Raw genomic sequence first — 22,931 nt, 5'->3', positions numbered from 1 at the left:
GAAACAGAGTTACATCTTGACCTGATGTTATACAGTACAGTCATACCTCGGGATAAATACGCTTCAGGTTGAGCGCTTTCGGGTTGCGCTCCACGGCGACCCAGAAGTAACAGAGCGTGTTACTTCCGGGTTTCATCGTTCACGCATGAGCGGACGGTCAAAATGACATCATGCGCGGAAGCGGTAAAACATGACACGCACTGTCGCGCCTTATGTTCTGTTCAGGATGCGAACAGGGCTCCGGAACAGATCCCGTTCGCATCCCGAGGTACCACTGTATATGGCAAAAGGTGTAGAGCAAGTGGGTGTGGCTTGAGGAAAACTGCCTCATGGCCTAAATCAGGGCCTTTGCCAGAGCTAATTCAGCCCACAAGCTTCCCACCACTACGCTAGCACTACTAATCTAAATGGTTCCAAGTCGCCGAGCTTCTGTGTGCGTTACGTCACTATCCTGCAAGAATAGTGCATTAGAATTACGTAAATGCGTGTTATCAGATGACAAGATACTCTACCATCCCATTTGGGGTGATTCTCTCTTGCCAAATCAAGCCTCATTACAATACAAGACATATTTTTTAGTGGGTCCCCGCTCCAACTCTCTGGCAAGGCTTTTCAGAGACACCATGGGGCAGGAGGAGATGGGAAAGATTCCTTGTGCAATCCTAGATCCAAACCAGAATACATTCAGTCTCCCGATTTATTGCCACTTAGTAACTGGCAAAAAGCCTCTGCAAGTTTCTCTCCGAAAGGCTTGTGGTACAGACAAGCCTTTTCTGTATATTCAGAGGAAGAGGAAAACCATTGGCAGAAGCTCCTATAATGACACCTTACGTGTTTTTAAAATCTTATATTAAGAACTTCCTTAAAATGAGACCTTCACAATTGTTTTTTATTTCAAATTAAGAATAGACAGTTTGCATCTTTTCAAGATGGAGGTCTATGAATAGGCATAGCAGTTAAGAGTGTTTACCAGTAAATCAGCCCAAACCTATATTTCTGTCTTGTTAAAGGCTCCTGTGTAAATTTCCCTTTTTAAAGTTATTGTTCCTGCAATGATCTGCAGACAAGCAGTGTGGGTGTCTGGGACCCTTACATGCAGGACCTATTTTGTTCCAAAACTGGGCTTGAGCTACTCAGAAGGTATTGATTTACCTTTAGTGCACAGGGGCTACAAGACACAGTTGCAGCTGTCAAGGCACAAACAGCCATTCTGCGTTAGTATGTTTTTTTGTAATGGCCTTGGCTGCATAAAAAATAATACTCGTATGTGCTTGCAGTGAACGTGATAGCTCCTAGACTAGACTAAACATGGTAATGGCAGAGTAAGTTTTGTTTTCAAGAGGGCTCGCTCAACTGATACCACACTAGACAAAAAGTGCTGCTGTGTGCAATCCATATATGCAGAACAAGGCAGGGCTAAGTGTTCACATATTTATCTGAGAGGGGAAAAACAGATTGGCCCACAACTGCTAAGTTGCTCCCGATTCCTCCATGAGTAGGTATGTGGAGCTGTGCAATAACTACTGCTGTACCTGAGAAAAAGTGTTCATTGTAGAATTGAAGTAGCCCCGTGGTAAGCTTTGCACCAGCAGCTGGCGGAAGTCTTGTGGACTGGGATCCTATCAACGGAACGGAATGGAAGACACACTACTTTGGTGATTAATACCACGCCACCATGTGCTTGCCAGAACTGGTGGCTGTAGTCTTTAAGTAAGTAAATGCATTGGAACTTCAGCCAGCCTGGTTCATGTCTACCTCTTTATGATGAGACTGCAAAAAAATGCAATGGTTGTAATATGAGCTAAAAGTGGCCAATGCCTTGGCTGAACTTGCGCCACTTGTAAGGTTCTTCTGAGTGCTCCTTTTCAGGCAGGTGAGGGCAAGGGTCCAGGCGGACAGTGGTAGACTCCAGGGACGTGTTCTCTCGTGCTGCCTTAAGCTCTTTGTTTACCTGCCAGAGAGATGCAGCACCATTTTGCATGAAATGTCAGTGTAGATCTGGCTGCCTTCTGCAGCTTTGCAAAAAGCGCAAGAGACCACAACAGTTAAATCATAGTGTTGGAATGGACCTTGGAGTCACCCAGCAGCTGCTCTTCGGAATCCAGCTCTGTACCATGGGTTTCGGGGGACGTGCATGTACAGAAGCACTAAATCGTGCTTTGCACATTCGCAGAAGTGCCGAATCGCAACCCGCACATGCAGAGACGCGCCGCTGTGGGTTGTGAATGTGCCTTCTGCACGGATCACGTTCGCAACCCAAGCATCCACTGTTTAAATATCTACTCCCAGTGCTCACCAAACTAACTCAGTTTTTAGCTGAATTCTGCTTCCTTGCTGTTTCCTTCCCTTAGTTCTAACCCTCTGGAGCAATAGGGGGTGAGTCTGCTCCAGCTTCCACTTGACAGCTTTCTGATATTTGAGGACCACTGTTTCGTTTCCTCTGAAACTTCTCTTTTTCCAGGCTAAATGGAGGAGCTTCTCCACTATTGCCACTTGCCTGTCCACCAGACCAAGCAGCAAAGCCTGGCAGGATTATATTAATAATAGGCGGGTGCCTCAGTTGTACTGTGCTGCCTGCCCAGGCATTTTATTTATTAAATTTCTATGTCACACTTCATCCAAGAATCATAGCCAGCCCTGGTCTTTTGAAGGCTGTATTCAGCTTAGCAAGTATGTGTCCCGTTCTGGGCACTACAGTTTTAAGGATGTTGACAAGCTGGAACATCTCCAGAGAAGGGCAACCAAGATGATCAGTGGTCTGGACACCAAAGCCTTATGAGGAGCAGTTGAAGGAGCTGGGTATGTTTAGCCCAGAAAAGAGGAGACTGAGAAGTGATATGGTAAAGGTACCCCTGCCCGTACGGGCCAGTCTTGACAGACTCTGGGGTTGTACGCTCATCTCACTCAAGAGGCCGGGGGCCAGCGCTGTCCGGAGACACTTCCGGGTCACGTGGCCAGCGTGACAAAGCTGCATCTGGCGAGCCAGCACAGCACACACGGAACACCGTTTACCTTCCCGCCAGTAAGCGGTCCCTATTTATCTACTTGCACCTGGGGGTGCTTTCAAACTGCTAGGTTGGCAGGCGCTGGGACCGAGCAACGGGAGCGCACCCTGCCGCGGGGATTCAAACCGCCGACCTTTCGATAGGCAAGCCCTAGGCGCTGAGGCTTTTACCCACAGCGCTACCCGCGTCCCAAGTGATATGATAGCCATTCTAAAGGACTGTCACATGGAGGATGGGGCAGGCTTGTTTTCTCCAGATGGAGAGGGCAGGACCCAAACCCATGGATTCAAGTCACAAGAAAGGATATTCCAACTAAATATGAAGAGCTTTCTGAAAGTCAGAGTTAATTCAACAGTGGAGCAGACTCCCACAAATCTAGACCGCCAACCAAGTCAGAGTAAAAATCTACATCTCCGTAATGTGAACCAAATGAATTATCTCGGCTGCACCAGAAAAGGTGCTTCCCGCTGCCCTAGTAGGTAATGATTGCTGAGACACAGGAACACAGGGAGCAAAGCTACCTTACACTAAGTCAAACCACCGATACACCTAACTCAGTATTGCTTATGCTGACTGACTATGACTCTCCAAGGGTCTCAGACAGAGCTGTCTCCCAGCCCTAACTGGGGATGCTGGTGGTTGAACCTGCATTGCTGCTGAGCTACAGCCCTCACCATGCTAGACTTCTTCAGGCAGGTGGCCATCTTCTCATTCAGCCTTTTCTCTTCAGCAGCCGTTTCCTGCTTCCTCTCTTCCTCCTCTGGTGCTTCTAGCTCATCATTTTGAATGTAGAAATCTTTGGGAGAACTACTTCCTTCTGACTCTGAACTGTGGGAGGGTGGAAAAGGGCAGATAGCAAAACATAAGCTTTGTGGAGGAGGACGTGCCAAAGGCAATAGCAAGGAAATGCAAAAATATTAGCACTGGAGGTTTCAGGCTACATGCTACCCCATGCAGGCTGCACTTTGCAGCCACCAACACTTACGACCTTTGAGAGCTAAAGGTTGACTCCCAGTTGTTTAAAACTTCAGATCCTCAAGGATATAATCTTTCTTGAACATCCATTGCTTTTCTGTCCTGTGTGTCATTCATGCATCTTTGGTACCATTATGCCATTCCCCTCTCCTGGTGAGAGGGGCATAGACTAGACTAGAGGCCTTCTGGAAATCGTAATATTATTACTATGCTTTCAAGTGTTTTAATCACTTCACAAGCATATAGTTGCAGTCTTTAAAACCACCCTCTAGGACAGGTGTAGCCAGTGAAGCCCTCTGAATGTTGTTGGACTCCCATCATCCCTGACAACTGACCCATACTGGCAAGAGTTCATGGGACTTGTAGTCCAACAACATTTGGCTGGGTAAAGCTTCTCTATTCCTGTAAAAACACTTATGGTGGTTGCCCCAAGGTAGATGAATTTTGGAATAAAATGTTGCGGATATATCTTTGATAACTGAACAAACCATTGCTCCATCTTTCCACCTAGCACCTTTGAGCCTGGTCAGTGGGTCCCAAAATGTTTTGGGCCACTGCCTCCTTGGTTCCATAAACTTATCTCTAGTGCCCCCTATCCCATAAATAACATCATCCAGAAGATTAGAACACAATAGGATTCAAAACAGTAACAATTAATTGCACATTTATTTGAATAAATGCATGTTTACTTGAATAAATCCAATTAAAATTATATAGTTTAATTAATTCAACATAATTTATTCACTTGATTCAGTGATGCCAGCTTTTCAAGGTCCGATAGGCATTTATACCTCCAGCACTCCTTGCAACCCCCTTACCTTTTAGCACCCCCCACCCCCAGTAATCCCCACCCACCCAAGGGGAGGCACCTCCCACTTTGGGAACCACTGCTGTAGATGGAAACAGAATGGGCTAGAAAAGTAAAAAAACCTCTCATCTCTTAGCAGCAGCCATGGGCTCCATTGCCAAATCCTGGAAGATAACAATTTCAATTGCTGGCATGTTAGGGTTGGCAAACTGCCCTTCTTGAAAAGATATCTCATAAACCAAAAGAAACTAAAGGACAGAACTTGAAGGACAGATATTTTTTTTTACTATTGCACAAATACTGTGTGGCACTCACTTACACAATGTCACCAATATATGTAAACAACTGGTTTGTCTGAGACTTTTTAGAACCTTTATTCACAATAATGGATCTCACAGGTGGAGACTACTTTCATTTTCCCACATCTTTGTTATTTGTAAAGGGAATCTTTGTATGAGTCAAAGCTTTATTAACCCCCTGGAGCTGTGCTACACCTTTGTACATTTGTCCTTCCCTGCTGTGACGCTCCACAGTTTGCATTTTTTATTATTTGTTTTATTTCTTTCCGTTATTGTTTGCACTTCTTAACAAAATGAATAAAATGTGTGGGGGTTTTTTAAGGGCACCAGGTTGGCTACCCCCACTGTAAGGTTTCATGCCCCTCCCATATTGGCAGATGGGGGGGGGGACTAAGGACAAGGGGGCCGCACACAACGTGATCATACTGCAATCAGGAAAGAATCCTTTTTCTAGCAACAATGGCTCCTTTTGAGGTGGTCACTTGCACAGGGTGAAAATCACCCAAAGACACCAGTGGAGGAGCCTGGTTTTATAGCACCATGTTTGTGCTCACTGCAGTACCTTTTGTGGTTGGCTGAGGCCTCGAATATTGGGCAAGCTTTTAGCCTCCGTTCCAGAAGAGCTTTAGCAAGCTCTCCAATTTTACTGTCAAGGGCAGACTGTATGGGCTCTCCTGGAAACAAACTATTGGCCAGACTGTGGATCTGAAAAAGAAAAAAAGGGGGAAAGAAGAGAAGTGATTTCAACTGAATGGAATTTTTTCTTTTACTACTACTACTACTACTACTACTACTACTATTATTATTAAATGCAGTGCTCAGGTAGAGGAAAGATTCCCTTCTCTATAGGCATATGGATGCAGCAAGGATTCTGAAATGGTAGAAGACTGCTCAGGAACCCTAAGTACGTTTCATGGAGTTCCGTGATTAAAAAAAAAGCAACAGCCATCAATTTTCCTTGCCTCCCCCTTGCTTTACACCTTTCTGCTCACCTGCCCTTCTGTTTCCCCCTTCCCCCAATTTCCAGAGGCCTGTCCGAGGGCAGTGTCAGGTTGCCCCTGATTACAGGACTGGGTGAGGGGAGGCTTTGCATTAAGGCGTAATGAAGATGGCGCTGTTATGCAGCACTTACCTCCTCCCTTGTGGGGTCCAGCAGGAAGGCTGTAATAAGGTCCTCCTTGGCTCCCATTGTCTCCTGCAGAAACAGGCGGGTCTTGGCTCGGTGCATGTAATACTTCAGCTCACGTGGGTTATTCTCAATAGCCTGGGAGAAATATGCTTCGGCCTGTGGGTATCGACTGAAAGCAGGGAGAAAACACCTGTTGGCATATTGGCATACTTTATTATAATTATTAAAGGCCTGGTTATAGAGGAACATTTTTGCCTGGTGCCTAAATATATGTAATGAAGACGTCAGGTGAGCCTCCCTGGGGAGATCATTCCACAAATGGGAAGCCACTGCAGAAAAGGTGTGTTCTTGTGTTGCCACCTTTCAGACCTCTTGGTGAGCAGGGCACATGAAGAAAGGCCTCAGATCTCAGGGTCCAGGTCAGTTCATATGGGGAGAGTTCGTCCTTGAGGTACAGTGGTACCTCTGGTTGCGAACGGGATCCGTTCCGGAGGCCCGTTCGCAACATGAAAAGCCCGCAACCTGAAGCGCCATATCTGTGCAGGCGCACGGTGCGATTTGGTGCTTGTGCGAAAGCGAGATTTAGCACTTCTGCACATGTGAGAGTGGCGAAACCCAGAAGTAACCCTTTCCAGTACAGTCATAAAGTAAAGGTAAAGGGACCCCTGACCATTAGGTCCAGTCGCAGACGACTCTGGGGTTGCGGCGCTCATCTCGCTTTATTGGCTGAGGGAGCCGGCATACAGCTTCCGGGTCATGTGGTCATCATGACTAAGCCGCTTCTAGGGAACAAGAGCAGCGCACAGAAACGCCGTTTACCTTCCCGCCGGAGCGGTACCTATTGATCTACTTGCACTTTGACGTGCTTTCAAACTGCTAGGTTGGCAGGAGCAGGGACCGAGCAACGGGAGCTTACCCAGTCGCAGAGATTCAAACCGCCGACATTCTGATTGGCAAGTCCTAGGCTTAACCCACAGCGCCACCCGCGTCCCTAGTACAGTCATACCTCAGGTTAAATATGCTTCAGGTTGAGTGTTTCCAGGTTACGCTCCGTAGCGACCCAGAAGTAACGGAATGAGTTACTTCCGGGTTTCGCCGCTCACGCATGCGCAGATGCTCAAAATGACGTCATGCGCGGAAGTGCCGAATCACGACCTGCGCACGCACAGATGCGCAGACAGGGTTACGTTCACTTCAAGATGCGAACGGGGCTCCGGAATGGATCCCATTCACATCCAGAGGTACCACTGTACTTCCGGGTCGCCGCGGGACGCAACCAGAAAAAACGTAACATGAAGCAAACGTAACATGAGGCATGACTGTATTGTGGTCCTGAGCTGTCTAAGGCTTTTAGGTCAAAACCAGCACCTAAGAGGGCTGCTGTAAGAACTGAGATGCAACATGCTTTGGGCATTTAGGACTGCCTCCTCCAGACATCATTGAGACTCCAACTCCCATCATCTCTACCCATTGGCCATGCTGGCTGGGACTGAAGGGAATTGGGCATCTAGCAACACCTGGGGGACCACAGCTCTGCTATTATCGTGGTGGTTGCTCATTTATTTTCTGTTTATGCTCCCAGTGCCTAGCATGAAGGAATTCCTAAATAAGGGGTGTATAAAATGTCAGACCACACATAAGCAAAGGCCTGTCTTTCCCCCCAGGAGTTTTCTAGTAAATGTGCCATTTGCAGGGGCACCGCAAGGTTACTTAAAGGATTCAGGGCACAGGCCCATGATAGAGATTTGCATAGCATTTGCATGTGCTAATTTATATAAGATGTTGTCTGAGCAACCAGTGCTGTGCTTTTCAGGGAAGAGGATCCTGGGTCCACCACCAAAGACCCTGGGTTGCCCCCCGCCCCATCCCGCCGACCTCAGCATACCTCTCCCTGAACTCCTGCAGCCCCATCTCATCGTACAACCAAGCTGAACGTTTCTGGAGGCTGGGGTCGAAAGGCTGTAAATCCAGGGCTTGCTGATAATCCGCCATTGCAAAATTCAGCTCACCCAGTTTAAGGAAGCAGTCTGGAGGAGAACAGTCAAGAATTCACCAGCAGCAAGCACGGGTTCTTTTCTTCTGTTATTTTAATTATTGGTTCAAAAGGCGCTTTCAGCACACACACACATACACTGAGCTGTGGCTCAGTGGCAGAGCACCCGCTTTGCATGCAGAAAGCCGCAGGTTCAATCCCCTGCAGAGATGGTGAAGCCTGGACAGCTGCTGCAAGTTGCTGCCTGGCACCTCAAGCAAAGAAAAAGAGGACAGCTCCCTGCCCCAAAGATCTTACAGTCCACAAATTCAATCCAGAGGAGATGAGCCTCGTGTTCAGATCCGGCTCTATAGGGAAGGGGGGGGGGCAGAATATTATAGAGGCGTACGGATGGTGTAGAGCTTATTCAGTCAGAATTAGAGCCTCTGATGAATTACAGCTGCTGGGCAGGAGCGGGGGCATTTTTCATGCCTTGCTTGTGGGCTTTCTGGAGGCACACGGCTAGTCACTTCGATGAGATGGACCTTTGGCCTGATGCAGCAGGACGATTCACTTCAGATTCTTAGCTACTAAGCATGAGGAGAACTCAGAGATGTGCCTGCTGTCCTTATTTTATTTTATTTTATTTTATTTTATTATTTTATTTAGGACTACATAATCCTACAAGCTGCATACACATATTGTGCCAATGAAGCCTATCTGCACGATTTATTTTGCTTCTGCTTCCCCTGGAGTTGGAAGGCTCACTCCCCGGCTGCTGGGAATCTCATTTAGCCGAGGGCCCTGTCTGGCATCTGGCCTAACTCACAGAGTTGTTGTATTGAAATGGGGTGGAAGGGTGGGAAAGCATAGGTGCCTCCTTGAGCTCTTTGAAGGAAGGGTGATATAAAATGAATAACAACAATAATAAACCATTTCACACAATTTCAATGAAGTCTTTGCAGCCCTAACTTGCTCCATCAATTTTTTTTCAATATATAATAATTTTTATTAGTTTACAACAAAACATACATACTAATTTCACATCCAATTTTTCACAAATTGTTTCTTTTCTGGACTTCCTTCAGCTTTTCCGTAAATCATCCATAGTCATTTTTTTAATTACGCATTCCCTAGTTTGTATTGTCATTGTTTATACCCTTCATTTCTTTTCCCTTTGAACAATACTTCTCAGTTTTTTCACAGTGCTTCTTTAAATCCCTCTAGCGTTATCTGTCCCTCACTTATACTTTCCAGATATTCCGCAAATTTCCCCCAGTCCTCGATGAACTTTTGGTCTCTTAAATATCTAATCTTCCCAGTCAATTTATCCAACTCAGCATAGTCTAACAGCTTCATTCTCCAAACTTGCATCCATCAAAATTAAAAGCTGAGCTACTCAGTGAGATCTAGCGCTCACAAAAACACCGCCTTTTGGTGCTCCCACCCACATCTACACAGAACTAGAAAATATACACGAGCCCCTCACCTCCTCTGTTGACATAGAGCCCCTTCTCATTTTTCTCCCCCGTGATGGCTTTATTCAGGAGGAGCACTGCCTCTTCGTAGAAGCCTTTGTCATAGCAGTGTACCGCAAAGTCGTTATAGGTGAGGAGCACCTGCTTCTGGGCTTCCACGCAAACCTCGCTGCCATCCTCCTCTCGGCTGAGCTCCACGGCTCTGAGGTAATCGCCAATGGCTGCATCAAAGTCTCTCAGCCTTCTCAAGATGTTTCCCCTGCAAAAGGGATCACAATAGTATATTTCCTTGGGAGAAGGGGCTGTGGCTCAGAGGCAGACCACCTGCTTTGCATGCAGAAGGTCCCAGGTTCAATCCCTGGCGTCTCCAAGTAGGATTCAGAAAGACTTGCTTTCTGAAAGCATGGAGAGCCTCTGCCAGTCAGTGAAGACAGTGCTGAGCTTGGTGAATCAAAAGTCTGTCTTGGTATACAGTCATTCCTCATGTTATGTCCGCTTCATTTTATGTTCTTTCAGGTTACGTCCCACGGCAACCCGGAAGTACTGTAAAGGGTTACTTCCGGGTTTCGCCACTTGCGCATGCGCAGGCGTGCAAAAGGACACCACGCGCATGCGCAGAAGTGGCAAATCGCAACCCGCGCGTGCACAGATGTGCCGCTGTGGGTTGCGTTCTTTTCATGTTGCGAACGGGCCTCCGGAACTGATCCCGTTCGCAACCAGAGGTACCACTGTATAAGGCAAGTAAAAGGTGACATGACAGAAGATGATGCATGGCGTGGGGAAGGTGGATAGAGAAGAGTTTTTATCCCTCTCTCATAACATCAGAACTCATGGGAACCCAGAGAAGCTGGATGTTGGAAGACTTGGAACAGAGAAAAGATGCAGCGCATAGCTGTGGAACTCACTCCCACAGGAGGCAGTGATTAAACAAAGTCATGGAGGAGGACTGATAGCCAGATGGCTCTGCTCTGCCTTCACAGTTAGAGGGAGCCATATTTCTGAACTCGTTGCTGGAAACCGCAGGAGGGGGGAAGAGTGCTCTTGTGCTCAGGTCCTGCTTGCAGGTTTCCTGCAGACATCTGGTTGAGAACAGGGGCTGGACTAGGTGGGTCATTTGCCTAATCCTGGCAGGCTCTTATGTTCCCAAGAATGGGGAAGGAAGGGTGCTGGTGGCTAGCAGTGAGCTGGGAGCGGGAAAGAGGGCAAAGCAGAAGGACCAAGGAAGCGGCCTTATTCCAGGTGAATTAACTCAGTGCCACTTACTCTGACTGGCAGCAGCAATCCAGGGTTTCAAACGGGTATTTTCCACTTCTGAAAAATCTACAGGGAGGTTAGGTATCAAGCTTTGTGTGAGCTGTTCCACCATATGGATCACTAGCGAGTCTACATTAAACCACCAGAAAATGGCTATGGTTTTCTCAGCTACACAAATAAAACAAAGACTGTTGAGGCTTTTGGGGGATGGGGTGGGGCATGACACACAACAGGGGTGCACAAAATTATGCACGGTGCTGAGAAAATGGCGGAAGAAAGGCTTCTTCTTGCACCATGGTTGGCTGCCTCTAACAATTTCAAGCCACAAAATGGAAGAGGCTCCTGGCAGGGAAACCCTGAGAGGTCTAGGCCTTCAAACCGTGCTGAGATGGTGGGTACCTGAAGAGGAAGTAGTCTGCCTGCAAGGGGTTGTGCTCAATGGCCCTGTTGATTTTCAGCAGGGCTGCCTTCAGGTTTCCCTTCACTGCCTTGCTCACAGCTTGCTCCTTGAACTTCTGAGCCTCTTTCCTCAAGCGCTCCAGCATCAGCAGAGCTTCGCTGTGCTCTGGGTCCAACTCAAGGGCATCTTGGAGGTTGTGGAAACAGAAGGTGACCTATGGAGAAGGCAGCATGCTATCTGGAACCTGGGCTCATCCAATAAAGAGGGCTTCTTCATCAAACTCCATGGGGGGTGGGGAGGTCATAGAATTGTAGTGTTGGAAGGTACATCAAAGGTCATCTAGCCCAAACCCCTGCAATGCAGGAATCTTAACTGACAAGATGCCCTGACAAATGGACACCCAACCTCTGCTTTAAAAGCTCCAAAGAAGGAGAGTCCCACCCACCTTCCAAGAGAGTCCGTTTCACCATAGATTTAAAGCATAGCTAACAGACATCATTTCTCCCAAAGAATCCTGGGAATCATAGTTTCCTCTCCTCATAGAGCAACAATCCCCTGTACCCTCAACAAACCACAGTTCCCAGGATTCCTTGAGGGAAGTCATGTGCTTTAAATGTGTGTGGGGTGTGCTTTAAATCTATGGTGCAGATCTACCCCATAGCTAAGACTACAGAATTTGCAGCCACAGGAGGTGGTGACAGCCACCAACTTAGAAGCTTCTAAATAAATTTATAAAACATGACTTAAGACCAATTTATGGAAGACAAGCCTATCAGCAGCGACTAGCCACAAAATGGCACCTCCAAGATCATGGAGCCTCTAAATACCAGCTGTTGGCAGCGGGATAGGGGTGGCGGTGGGGAACAACAGCAGGAGAGGGACTGTTGCATTCGTGTCCCGCTTGGCTGCAGTGGGAAACAGAAACATGGACAAGGCAGGCCTCTGGGCTGATCCAGCTGGCTCTTCTTATGTTCTTCACTGTTACTTACAGAGCCATAGAGAAGCAAGCAGAAATGGCACAGAGACTTAAAGTGGCCTTAGACCTGGTCAGTAATTGTCCTTGCAGCCCAGGGGTGGGGAACCTCAGGAACCTCTATTTCTCTGGCCCTCAGAACTCCCCCAAGGCCTTTACACTCTTTGCTTGGCTGTAAAGTGTCCCTGTACTCTAATAAAGTCCTTGGCTGGGTGGAGGATACAGAGTGTGGGGCAGGGGTGAGTGTGTGTAGTGAATGAGTATTAACAGCTCTATTCAATTTTGCCACCCACTGGTATTGCATGGACCTCAAAAGGCTCCCCACAAAAGAATGTGGCCCTCAGGCTTGAAGGGATACCCCAACCATTCTATCACCCATTATCATCTAATCCAGGGGTTCCCAAAGTGGACTCTGTGGACAACTAGTGACCCGCGATCATCATGCAGGTAGGCAGTGGAAGAGCGTGGCCAGGTGCGCATGCAAAGAACAGCGGGTGCACCAGCTGCTCAGGGCAACAGGTTAACAGAACACTTGAAAGGAGCAGAGCCAATACATGGGAGCAAAGCAAGCAGAGAAAGGGGAAGAAGTAGTGTGGGAATCGTTGGTTCACGCTGATTTTAATTGCTTTTTTTTTTTTGCTTCTTTTATTTCCTATTATATTAACATTCAAATTATGTTTTTTAAAAACATGCTTGCATTTAACACAGTGCATTTTAATTGGTAAACATAAGGCAGAAAAATAGTTAAGTGATCTGTCAAGACCTGGGGTGGGGGTGGGGATGGGAGATCCCTGGTCTAAGCTCTCAGTTTGAGAATCCCTAGTCCAACCAGAACTGGCAGCAGCTCTTCCATCACCTGCTCCTCCACCTGGTCATTGCTTGCAAATGAAAACCAACCCAGCCAGCTCTTTACCTTTCCAAAGCACTGATAGAGTCGAGCCCTCAGGACAAAGAGATCTGGATTAGTTCTCTCCTGAGCAACTTCTTCATTGACCATCTGAAGGCAATCATTGTATTTCTTCAGGGCAGCGAGGCAGGCAATGCTAGCGAAACAGAAAAGAAGAGCAAAAGCCATGAATCGGAACCTGCGTGCTCACAGGGTTTTGCAAAGGTCACCTGGCCTGCTGAGGAAGAATGGAAGGAGGAGGCAGGGGTGGGGGGACACAGACCCTGAAGGCATGGACCTCGTTAGAGGAACCACACCTATAAATTGGAGCTTTCCTGTTTGTATTTGGGGGGGAAGGAGGGAGATCCAGATCAGAGCTGCAATGGTGGGAGGTAATGGTTTTTATAAAATCCCCTCCACTACCCCTTACAGGGAGACGCGGGTGGCACTGTGGGTTAAACCACAGAGCCTAGGACTTGCCGATCAGAAGGTCGGTGGTTCAAATCCCTGTGACGGGGTGAGCTCCCGTTGCTCGGTCCCTGCTCCTGCCAACCTAGCAGTTCGAAAGCACGTCAAAGTGCAAGTAGATAAATAGGTACCGCTTTGGCGGGAAGGTAAACGCTGCTCTGGTTTGCCAGAAGCGGCTTAGTCATGCTGGCCACATGACCCGGAAGCTGTACGCCGGCTCCCTCGGCCAAAAAAGCGAGATGAGCGCTGCAACCCCAGAGTCCGTCACGACTGGACCTAATGGTCAGGGGTCCCTTTACCTTTACCCCTTACAGGAGCCCCACCCAGATCACTGGGCCCATCTCTGTTGTTTACTTTTTTTCTTTTTTAAAGCACAATTGCCTCTTGGTTAGATTACTGAAACACTTGCTTTATATGTGGGGATGCCAATGGAGATGGTTCAGAAATTTCAGCTGGTACAGAATTCAGTGGCCAGGTTACTCCCCAGCGCAAGATGTTTTAAGCATATAATGCCAGTCCTGGCCCGACTGCTCTGGCTGCAGTGGCTCCCCATTTGTGGAACGCTCTCCCCAGGGAGCCTCACCTGGCGCCTTCATTTCATATATTTAAAGGTAAAGGTAAAGGTACCCCTGACCGTACGGGCCAGTCTTGACAGACTCTAGGGTTGTGCGCCCATCTCACTCTAGAGGCCGGGGGCCAGCGCTGTCCGGAGACACTTCCGGGTCACGTGGCCAGCGTGACATCGCTGCTCTGGCGAGCCAGAGCCGCACACGGAAACGCCGTTTACCTTCCAGCTAGTAAGCGGTCCCTATTTATCTACTTGCACCCGGAGGTGCTTTCGAACTGCTAGGTTGGCAGGCGCTGGGACCGAACAACGGGAGCGCACCCCGCCGCGGGGATTCGAACCGCCGACCTTTCGATCGGCAAGCCCTAGGCGCTGAGGCTTTTACCCACAGCGCCACCCGCGTCCCTTTCATATCTTTAGGCACCAGGCAAAAATGTTTCTCTTCAACCTGGCTAATTAAGCAATCTATGGCCTTTTAAACTGTGGAGGGAAAGTATTGTTTTGTTTGTTATTATGCTAGTTTTTGTTTGTTTTGTTTTCATACTGTAAACAGCCCTGTGCTCTTGGGCGAAGGGCAGTACAGAAATTTAATAAATAATTAATATTTATTTATCTATTAATTTATCTATTAATTTCACGAATAGTGCCGCGTCTAGATGGGGCCCTGAAAACTAGGCCTCAGTTACTACGGTAACAAAAATGCTCCCTTGCCCCTGGCATGGCAACAGGTCCCCTTGAGGTGATAAAAATGTGGCTCTCAAGAGGGAGCTCTTGCACTCTAATTTACTGTTTCCTCTCTGGAGGAAGAAAGACTGAAAGTGGATTTGTTTTTTGTTTGCAATAAACCAGGGATAGCAATCTCCTAGGTTGAGGGGAGTTGGGAGTCCACAACATCTAGAAGACACATACTCTGGTTTCACAACATCTAGAAGACACCAGGTTGGCTCACCCTGTAACGATCTGTTAAAATCCCAGACTAATAGAATACTTTTTTAAAAAAGAAAAGCCTTCATTGTTCAATCATCCTAAATTTAGTGCACACTTGTCTTTGCCAATCTGGTGCCTTCCAGGGACTGATGGGACTTATAGTCCAAAACATCTGGAGGGCACCAGGTTGGCAAAGGCTAGTAGTATACAGTGTGCAGTGTTGTGCCAGATGAGACTGAGACCCACCATTGTTCTTGAAACTCTTCTGCTTCTAAATGTGTACAGTGGTACCTCGGGTTACAGATGCTTCAGGTTACATACACTTCAGGTTACAGACTCCACTAACCCAGAAATAGTACCTCGGGTTAAGAACTTTGCTTCAGGATGAGAACAGAAATTGTGCTCCAGCAACGTGGCAGCAGCAGGAGACCCCATTAGCTAAAGTGGTGCTTCAGGTTAAGAACAGTTTCAGGGTAAGTACGGACCTCCGGAACGAATTAAGTACTTAACCTGAGGTACCACTGTATATCTTTTTTTCTGTTGCAAACCCAGTGTTACCTCCTCATGCGATAAAGCTTATTCTGAGGCTGAAGTTCCGAGGCACGAGTGAAGGATTCGAGAGCATCCAGATAGGCACTCTGCTCATACAGACACTGGCCCTGAAAATAATAATAATAATAATAATAATAATAATAATAATAATAATAATAATAATTTTATTTATACCCCGCCCTCCCCAGCCAAGACTGGGCTCAGGGTGGCTAACAACCAATAATAAAAATAAGTTGATTGAAATACAACTTAAAAACAAGATTAAAATACAACATTAAAGCAATTAAAACATTAAAATGCAGCCTCATCACAGGAGGAGAAAGGAAAAAACAGGGGGGGGGGGAGGGGATCAAATTGATTCTAAGCCAAAGGCCAGGTGGAACAACTCTGTCTTACAGGCCCTGCGGAAAGAAATCGGATCCCGCAAAAAACCAGAACCATCATAAAATTATGGAATAAGTAGCCGACACAGCCCAGGACATTCAGCTCCCTGAAGTAGGGTGGCATATTGTACAAGGTAGGCCTTTTGCCCCCAAGTGTGGGTACATCGTACACATGTTAATCTGTCACTTGAGGCAAAAAAACCCCCACAAATAAGTCCCCTGATGTCTGACCCCATCCTTGACAGTAACAATACATTAATAATAAATAAAATAACAAAACAACCTGCTGCCCTTTCAGTTCAGGCAGAATCAGCTGCCTGAGGAGGCTGCCTCACTCCACCTAATGGTAGGGTGAAAGGAACAGGAATCGTGCCATAGTCCACTAATTTTTCATAGAGGCACAGAATCTTAGAGTTGAAAGGGACCACAAACGTCATGTAGTCCAACTCCCTGCAATGCGCGACTCTTTTGGCCAACATGGGAAGCAAACCCATGACCGTGAGATTAAGAGTCCCATCTCTGCTTAAACCTATACCCTCCCTTGGTTCCACCTACTAGGTGCCCAAAGCTGTTAATGAAAACAATAAATAAATACAACCTAACAAATAACACAATGTGGCGAGGTGTAGTGGTTAGAGCACTGGGCTATGATGGGCAGAATCAGGTTCAAATCCCCACTAGGCCCTGAAGCAGGCTGGGTAATCTTGGGCCATCTATCAACCGAATCTACCTCACAAGGTTGTTTTGAGGAGATTTTTGGCTTTTCATAGACTTTTACTATGAAATTAACAGGAACTGTGAGATAGAGTCAGCATAGTCAAAAGAAAGTTGATTCTTCACACAGCACACACTTAAAACCGTGAACTTCACAGCCATGAGATGTGGTGGCAGCCGCCAACTTGTTTGTTGTTTAGTCGTTTAGTCGTGTCCAACTCTTCGTGACCCCATGGACCAGAGCACGCCAGGCACTCCTGTCTTCCACTGCCTCCTGCAGCTTGGTCAAACTCATGCTGGTAGCTTCAAGAACACTGTCCCACCATCCCGTCCTCTGTCGTCCCCTTCTCCTTGTGCCCTCCATCTTTCCCAACATCAGGGTCTCTTCCAGGGAGTCTTCAAAGTATTCGAAGTATTGGAGCCTCAGCTTCAGGATCTGTTCTTCCAGTGAGCACTCAGGGCTGATTTCCTTAAGAATGGATGTGTTTGATCTTCTTGCAGTCCATGGGGCTCTCAAGAGTCTCCTCCAGCACCATAATTCAAAAGCATCCATTCTTCGGTGATCAGCCTTCTTTATGGTCCAGCTCTCACTTCCATACATCACTACTGGGAAAACCATAGCTTTAACTATACGGACCTTTGTCAGCAAGGTAAAGCCACCAACTTAGATGGTTTTAAAAGAGAAATGGGCAGGTTCATGGAGGAGAATAAAGCTTTTCAATGCTACTAATCACAATGGCTATAAGCTACCTCCAGAATCAGAATTCACTGCAGGCTTCTGAATATCAAATACTACGGAACAAGAGCAGGCGAGGTCTACAAAATGTCCTACTTTTTGGTTTCCCAAGCACATCATCTCAATGGAAAACAGACAGCTGTACTAGACAGGCTTTTTCTCAGGTACAGCAGGGTTCTATTAATGCTTTTAAAATATCCTGAGTACCCACTCTGCAGATTTAAAATAGAGTAGTAGAATGTGGATATATTCACTGCCTCTCTCTTTATGTATAAAGCAGGTCAGGGAAGACTGATGTCAGGCTATACCTACTGTGGCTTATGCCAACCTAGCCGTTTGAAAGCATATCAGTGCGAGCAGATGAATAGGTAGCGCTGTGGCAGGAAGGTTAACCATGTTTCCGCATGCTCTGGCACTCGTCACGGTCCTCCATGCGCCAAAAGCGGTTTAGTCATGTTGGCCACATGACCCAGAAAAGCTGGCTTCCTTGCCAAAAAGTGAAAATCTGGACACAAAAATCTTCACTTCCATACGCCCGGGCGCTGTTACAGATGACAGAATCCTGGGTATGTCCGGGAATTTCCGGGTGTATGACAACCCTAAATTAGAGTTTACCTTACTGTGGTGTATGTAGCTTCAACACTGAACCTGAGTTCCAGCATAGAAGAAAGACAGGATGCAAAGATCAGAAAATAAGTAGTATTACACAATATTACAGTCCCCAGAAATACTGTATTTTTTGCTCTATAAGACTCACTTTTTCCCTCCTAAAAAGTAAGGGGAAATGTGTGTGCGTCTTATGGAGTGAATGCAGGCTGCGCAGCTATCCCAGAAGCCAGAACAGCAAGTGGGATTGCTGCTTTCACTGCACAGCGATTCCTTTTGCTGTTCTGGCTTCTGAGATTCAGAATATTTTTTTCTTGTTTTCCTCCTCCCAAAACTAGGTACGTCTTATGGTCTGGTGCGTCTTATGGAGCAAAAAATACGGTAAATAATATTACTGCCCCCAGAAATTAAAAGCACGGTATCAAAAACTCTGTGGATTCTCTATCGTTTATATTCATATCCAAAATCAAACACAGGATCCACACACACACACACACACACACACACACACACACACACACACACACCACAGTTTAAACCTCACAATGACCCGGCAAGGAAGGTGTAAATGATGAACACCAGCCAGCCCGAAGTCACCCAGTTAGCTTCATGTCTGAAGCCAGGATTTGAAATCACATTTCCCCGGTTCACTGGGCAACTCTGGCTCTGCTTTTGCATGTGAAACAGCTTCATCTAACAAGCCTTTTGTCAAACCACAAATATGTGATTCCCTCAGTGGGTGGGGGAAACCAATACTGTGATGCTGGTATACATTTGTAGGAGGGGATGCAGAGATGTGGCAGGGAAGCACTGAGCAAGCTGGGGTGGGATGCTGATCTTTATCTGTTTACCTGGAGGTGAAAAACAAAAGCAAAGCGGCATCCGATGTCCTCCTGATGTGATGACACTATATAGGCCTTCTGGAGGTGTAATGCAGCAGACTGGAAGTCGCAGAGCTGGAGAAGAGCTTCTGCCTTCTTCTCATACAGTTCTACCTGCAGAAAAGGACTGTGGGCATCAAAAACCCCTACACTTCCAGATGCAACACACAAACCAAGGGTAGCCACATCCAGATCTGTCCTGCTTTTCCCAACTCCTCCCCAATGCCAGACTGGAAGGAACACAAGGCTCAGCCTCTTACCTGGCAGGTGCTTCTCCCTCCCAGAAAGGGAAGGTTACCTAGGAGCTCTTGTCTTAGAGACTTCTCGGGAGCAACCTCTCTTTTCAGCAACTGGGAGTAGGGCTGCGTGCCAATTTGGTCCGGGCAAGGCCAAATTTAGGGCAGTGCAAGTGGTTCCCCATGCACAGGGTGCCAGGCTGAGGGGGTGCAAAATTGAAAAGATCCATAATCTATTTGGGGGTGCCAAATTTTGGCTCTGCACATGGCACAATATTACGAAAGATTACAAAAGTCCGCTCCTGATCTGGGCAACCTGGGACAGATTCAGTTTGGGTTTTGCAGCAAGGGTGGAGAGCTTCAGGCCACGTCCACCTAGCCCAGAATTATCTACTGTGGATGGCTCCCTTGGCACATGAGGGGGTAGCCTTATCAAGGGGAAGGCGGCTACCAATGGCTACTAGCTACAATGGATATATATTAGAGGCAGAAGACTCCAAATGCCAGCTGCTGGAACTCACAAGTGAGGAGAGTGCTGTTGTGATCATGTTCTGCTCATGGACTTCTAAGATAGGGTGACCAGACGTTCCCGGTTCCCGGGGACAGTCCCTGGATTTGCAAATCTGTCCCCGGACAAATTCCGTCCCCGGAATGTCCCCAGATTTGCAAATCTGTCCCCGGAAAACGTGGCAGCGGCAGCCTCAGCAGCCCGGACAGCCAGCCTGGTAGTGCAGTTGGCTCTGGCTGGCTTCAGGAGCTGCTTGCTGCTGTGGTGCCCGCCATTCTTCCTGCGCCACAGCAGTGAGCAGAGAGCAGCTCCTGAAGCCAGCCAGAGCCAACTGCACAACCAGGCTGGCCCCTCCTGGGCAACAGCCGTCCGCCCATGACTCCCAAGCCTCCCCTGATCTGTCAAAACAAATGGGGAAAGGAGACCGGGGAAGGCTTGGGAGTCATGGGTGGGTGGTGCGCCATTGCCCAGTTTTTCAAAAACTCTGCGCATTTATGTTTCACAGGGTGTGAAAGAAGAGCTTTGCACCTTTATACAATAGGCACGTGTGCTTTGGCCCAGGGTCTTTTGCCTCACCATCCCAACTATTGACTCCCTGTTGCTACTCCGCTTCAAAAAAAAAGGGGGAGAGTGTCCCCGGATTCATTGAAAAAAATCTGGTAACCATATTCTAAGAGGAACCCCATTCAATGCTGTGGGGAGGAGGATGTGGGACCAGATGGACCTCTGGTCTGATCCAGCACGGCTCTTATGTTCAGTAGACGGTCTTGTGAGCCTGAACAATTCTCAACTCTACCTTATTACCTTGTTAGGATCCAGGTTAAGGGCTTTGGTATAGCATGTGACAGCGTTTTCCCACTCCCTCTGAGAGAAGTATTCTTCGCCTTTATTGCAACTGTACATGCAAAAAAGAGAGAAAGCCGCAGTTGTTAGCACCAGCAACACAGCAGCAGTAACACACCACCCACTTCTTGACTAGAAGCCATCTTGAAGAGCCTGAAAAGAACTATAGTCTGCTTCAGCCATAAAGCTATTCAGTAATTTCTGTGACTCAGTCTATATCAGAGGTGAGGAACATATAGCCCTCTAGATCAGGGGTTGTCAACCTGGTCCCTACAGCCCACTAGTGGGTGTTTCAGGATTCTAGGTGGGTGGTAGGGGGTTCTACGGCACAAGCTGAATCCTCCTTCCATCGAGCACCGGTGGGCGGTATGGAAATTTTACATCACGAAAGATGCATTAGTGGGCGGTAGGTATAAAAAGGTTGACTACCCCTGCTCTAGATGTTGCTGGAATATAACTCTCATCATCTCTGGCCAATGGCCATGTTGGCTGTGGCTGATGGAATGCAGAGTCCAACGACATGGTTCCAGCTCCTACTGTAGCCCTCTGGGTATTTTTGGACTATGAGCTCCCATCTTCCCAGCCTTCTAGCTGTGCCAGCTAAAGCTGATGGGAGTCCAGCATCATCTAGAGGGCACCAGGTTGGGGACAGCTAGATCAAACTGTCCAGTGTTAGCACTGGGAAGGCTGAGTGACCTGGGACTAGTCACCACCTTTCTGCCTAGTCTACTTCACAGGGATTTTGCAAGGCAAAAGCAGAGGAATGGTGAAAGGAAACCAGGTAAGCTACCTTGAACAACCTGGAAGAAAGATGTAATTAATTAAATAAAATCACACCAATCCATAGTCAACATATACCATGGTTTAGAAACCGACTGCAAACAACTGTTTCTGATTCTAGTTTGCCTGCTGACTGCAAACTATAATTTGGTGTTGTGCCCAAACTGAACCACATATCTTCTGTCTGCTTGGGTAAAACTTGGGAGTAATTTAGTTTAAACGTGAGAACATCACGTGCTATTATGAAGAATGGGCAACAGCACTCACTGCTCATCTATTTTGTTCTGCAGGATCCCTTCAAACGTCCCCACTTTGTTGGGGTTCTTGACATGTTGCAAGGTCTTAGCAGCCCCAAAAATGCGACTGATCTTTCTCTGCCGGGCTTCCTCAAGCTTCTCTTCAGTGACTGCTGTAGGGAAGAACTCCAGGTAGACTGTTGACATCTTCACTTCCTGTAGGAGAAAGAACCACCACAAAATGAATGAAGCCCTGCAACCTGGGAGGCTGCCTTACACCAAGGCAGCCCATGGTCCATCTAGCTCAGTAATGTCTACACTGACTGGCAGCAGCTCTCCAGGGATCTGGATAAGGGTCAAGCCCAGCCATTTGCGTAGCCAGGGGGGCAATCAAGTAAACAAACAAAAATACATAACTAACTGACCAATTGCATCACAGATAACTCGGTTCTGCCCCACCCTAACATAAATCCTGGCTGTGCCCATGCTCCCAACCTCACCTGGAGATGCCAAAGATTGAATCTGGGACCTTTCTGCATGACTGCAGGATGGAACACCATTCCTTTGGGTCTCTCATCTACTCCAGTGCCTCCCCAGCTGCCCTCTGCTAGGTTGTTGTTTGCTTCTGTCTCACCTTCACCTCCTGTACCTCTTTCTCGTTCTCCTCCTCATCCCACTCCATCGTGCCTGCCTCCTGGATCTCCAAGTCCTCCGGTTGCTAAGCAAACACAAAAGCAAACAACCCTTCAGCTGCCGCTGTTCCTAGAACTGCCACTAGGGGGGAGCCAGATAAGAATCCGAGCATCCTCACGTGATCTGAGGTGATCTGAGGTTGTGTGAATATGCTTTGCTACAAATGCACAAAGACCGTTGACCCGCTTTCCTTCCTTCCTTCCTTCCTTCCTTCCTTCCTTCCTTCCTTCCTTCCTTCCTTCCTTCCTTCCTTTCTTTCTTTCTTTCTTTCTTTCTTTCTTTCTTTCTTTCTTTCTTTCTCTTTTCTCTCTGTCACACCCACCCACACCCACAAGTTAGAAAGTCCCTGATCTCCCAAGCCTTAGGTCTTGTTTGTGTCCTGACTCAGTTTGCAGTATGAGACGGTGGTAATTATAATCATTTGTTTTGTTTGCTAATTTTTGGGCTGGGGGGGGGGGGAAATCTGCCCAGCCTTTTTGTAACAACGAAAAACGGTTTTCCAGTTGTCCTGTGTTTTCTAGGCATGGGCCCAAGTGGTTTTGCGTTGCCCCTGGAAAACCTGCATTTGACCATTGAATTGGACCAAACAGCAATCTGTGGAAGACCCAATTGCTGTAAAATGCA

The 22,931-nt window shown here is 47.4% G+C and overlaps 1 protein-coding gene across 1 annotated transcript; it reads right to left on the bottom strand.

Annotated features, from left to right (window-relative positions):
* Nucleotides 1–875: 875 nt before the first annotated feature.
* TTC16 (tetratricopeptide repeat domain 16) lies at nucleotides 876–22,211 on the bottom strand. Its single transcript, XM_028714553.2, has 13 exons — nucleotides 22,115–22,211; nucleotides 21,646–21,830; nucleotides 20,560–20,650; nucleotides 18,982–19,125; nucleotides 15,698–15,798; nucleotides 13,207–13,336; nucleotides 11,320–11,534; nucleotides 9,678–9,925; nucleotides 8,102–8,243; nucleotides 6,220–6,385; nucleotides 5,650–5,792; nucleotides 3,680–3,833; nucleotides 876–1,951 (listed from the first exon to the last, which is right to left on the bottom strand). The coding sequence occupies exons 1-13, from the start codon at nucleotides 22,172–22,174 to the stop codon at nucleotides 1,802–1,804; spliced, it is 1,929 nt and encodes a 642-aa protein (XP_028570386.2). The 5' UTR covers nucleotides 22,175–22,211; the 3' UTR covers nucleotides 876–1,801.
* Between the last annotated feature and the right edge of the window lie 720 nt (nucleotides 22,212–22,931).

This window comes from Podarcis muralis, chromosome Z (genome assembly GCF_964188315.1).
Source record: "Podarcis muralis chromosome Z, rPodMur119.hap1.1, whole genome shotgun sequence".
NCBI classification, from domain to species: domain Eukaryota; kingdom Metazoa; phylum Chordata; class Lepidosauria; order Squamata; family Lacertidae; genus Podarcis; species Podarcis muralis.
Note: the sequence above shows the minus strand (reverse complement) of the source record. Positions and strands in the feature narration are given on the sequence as shown.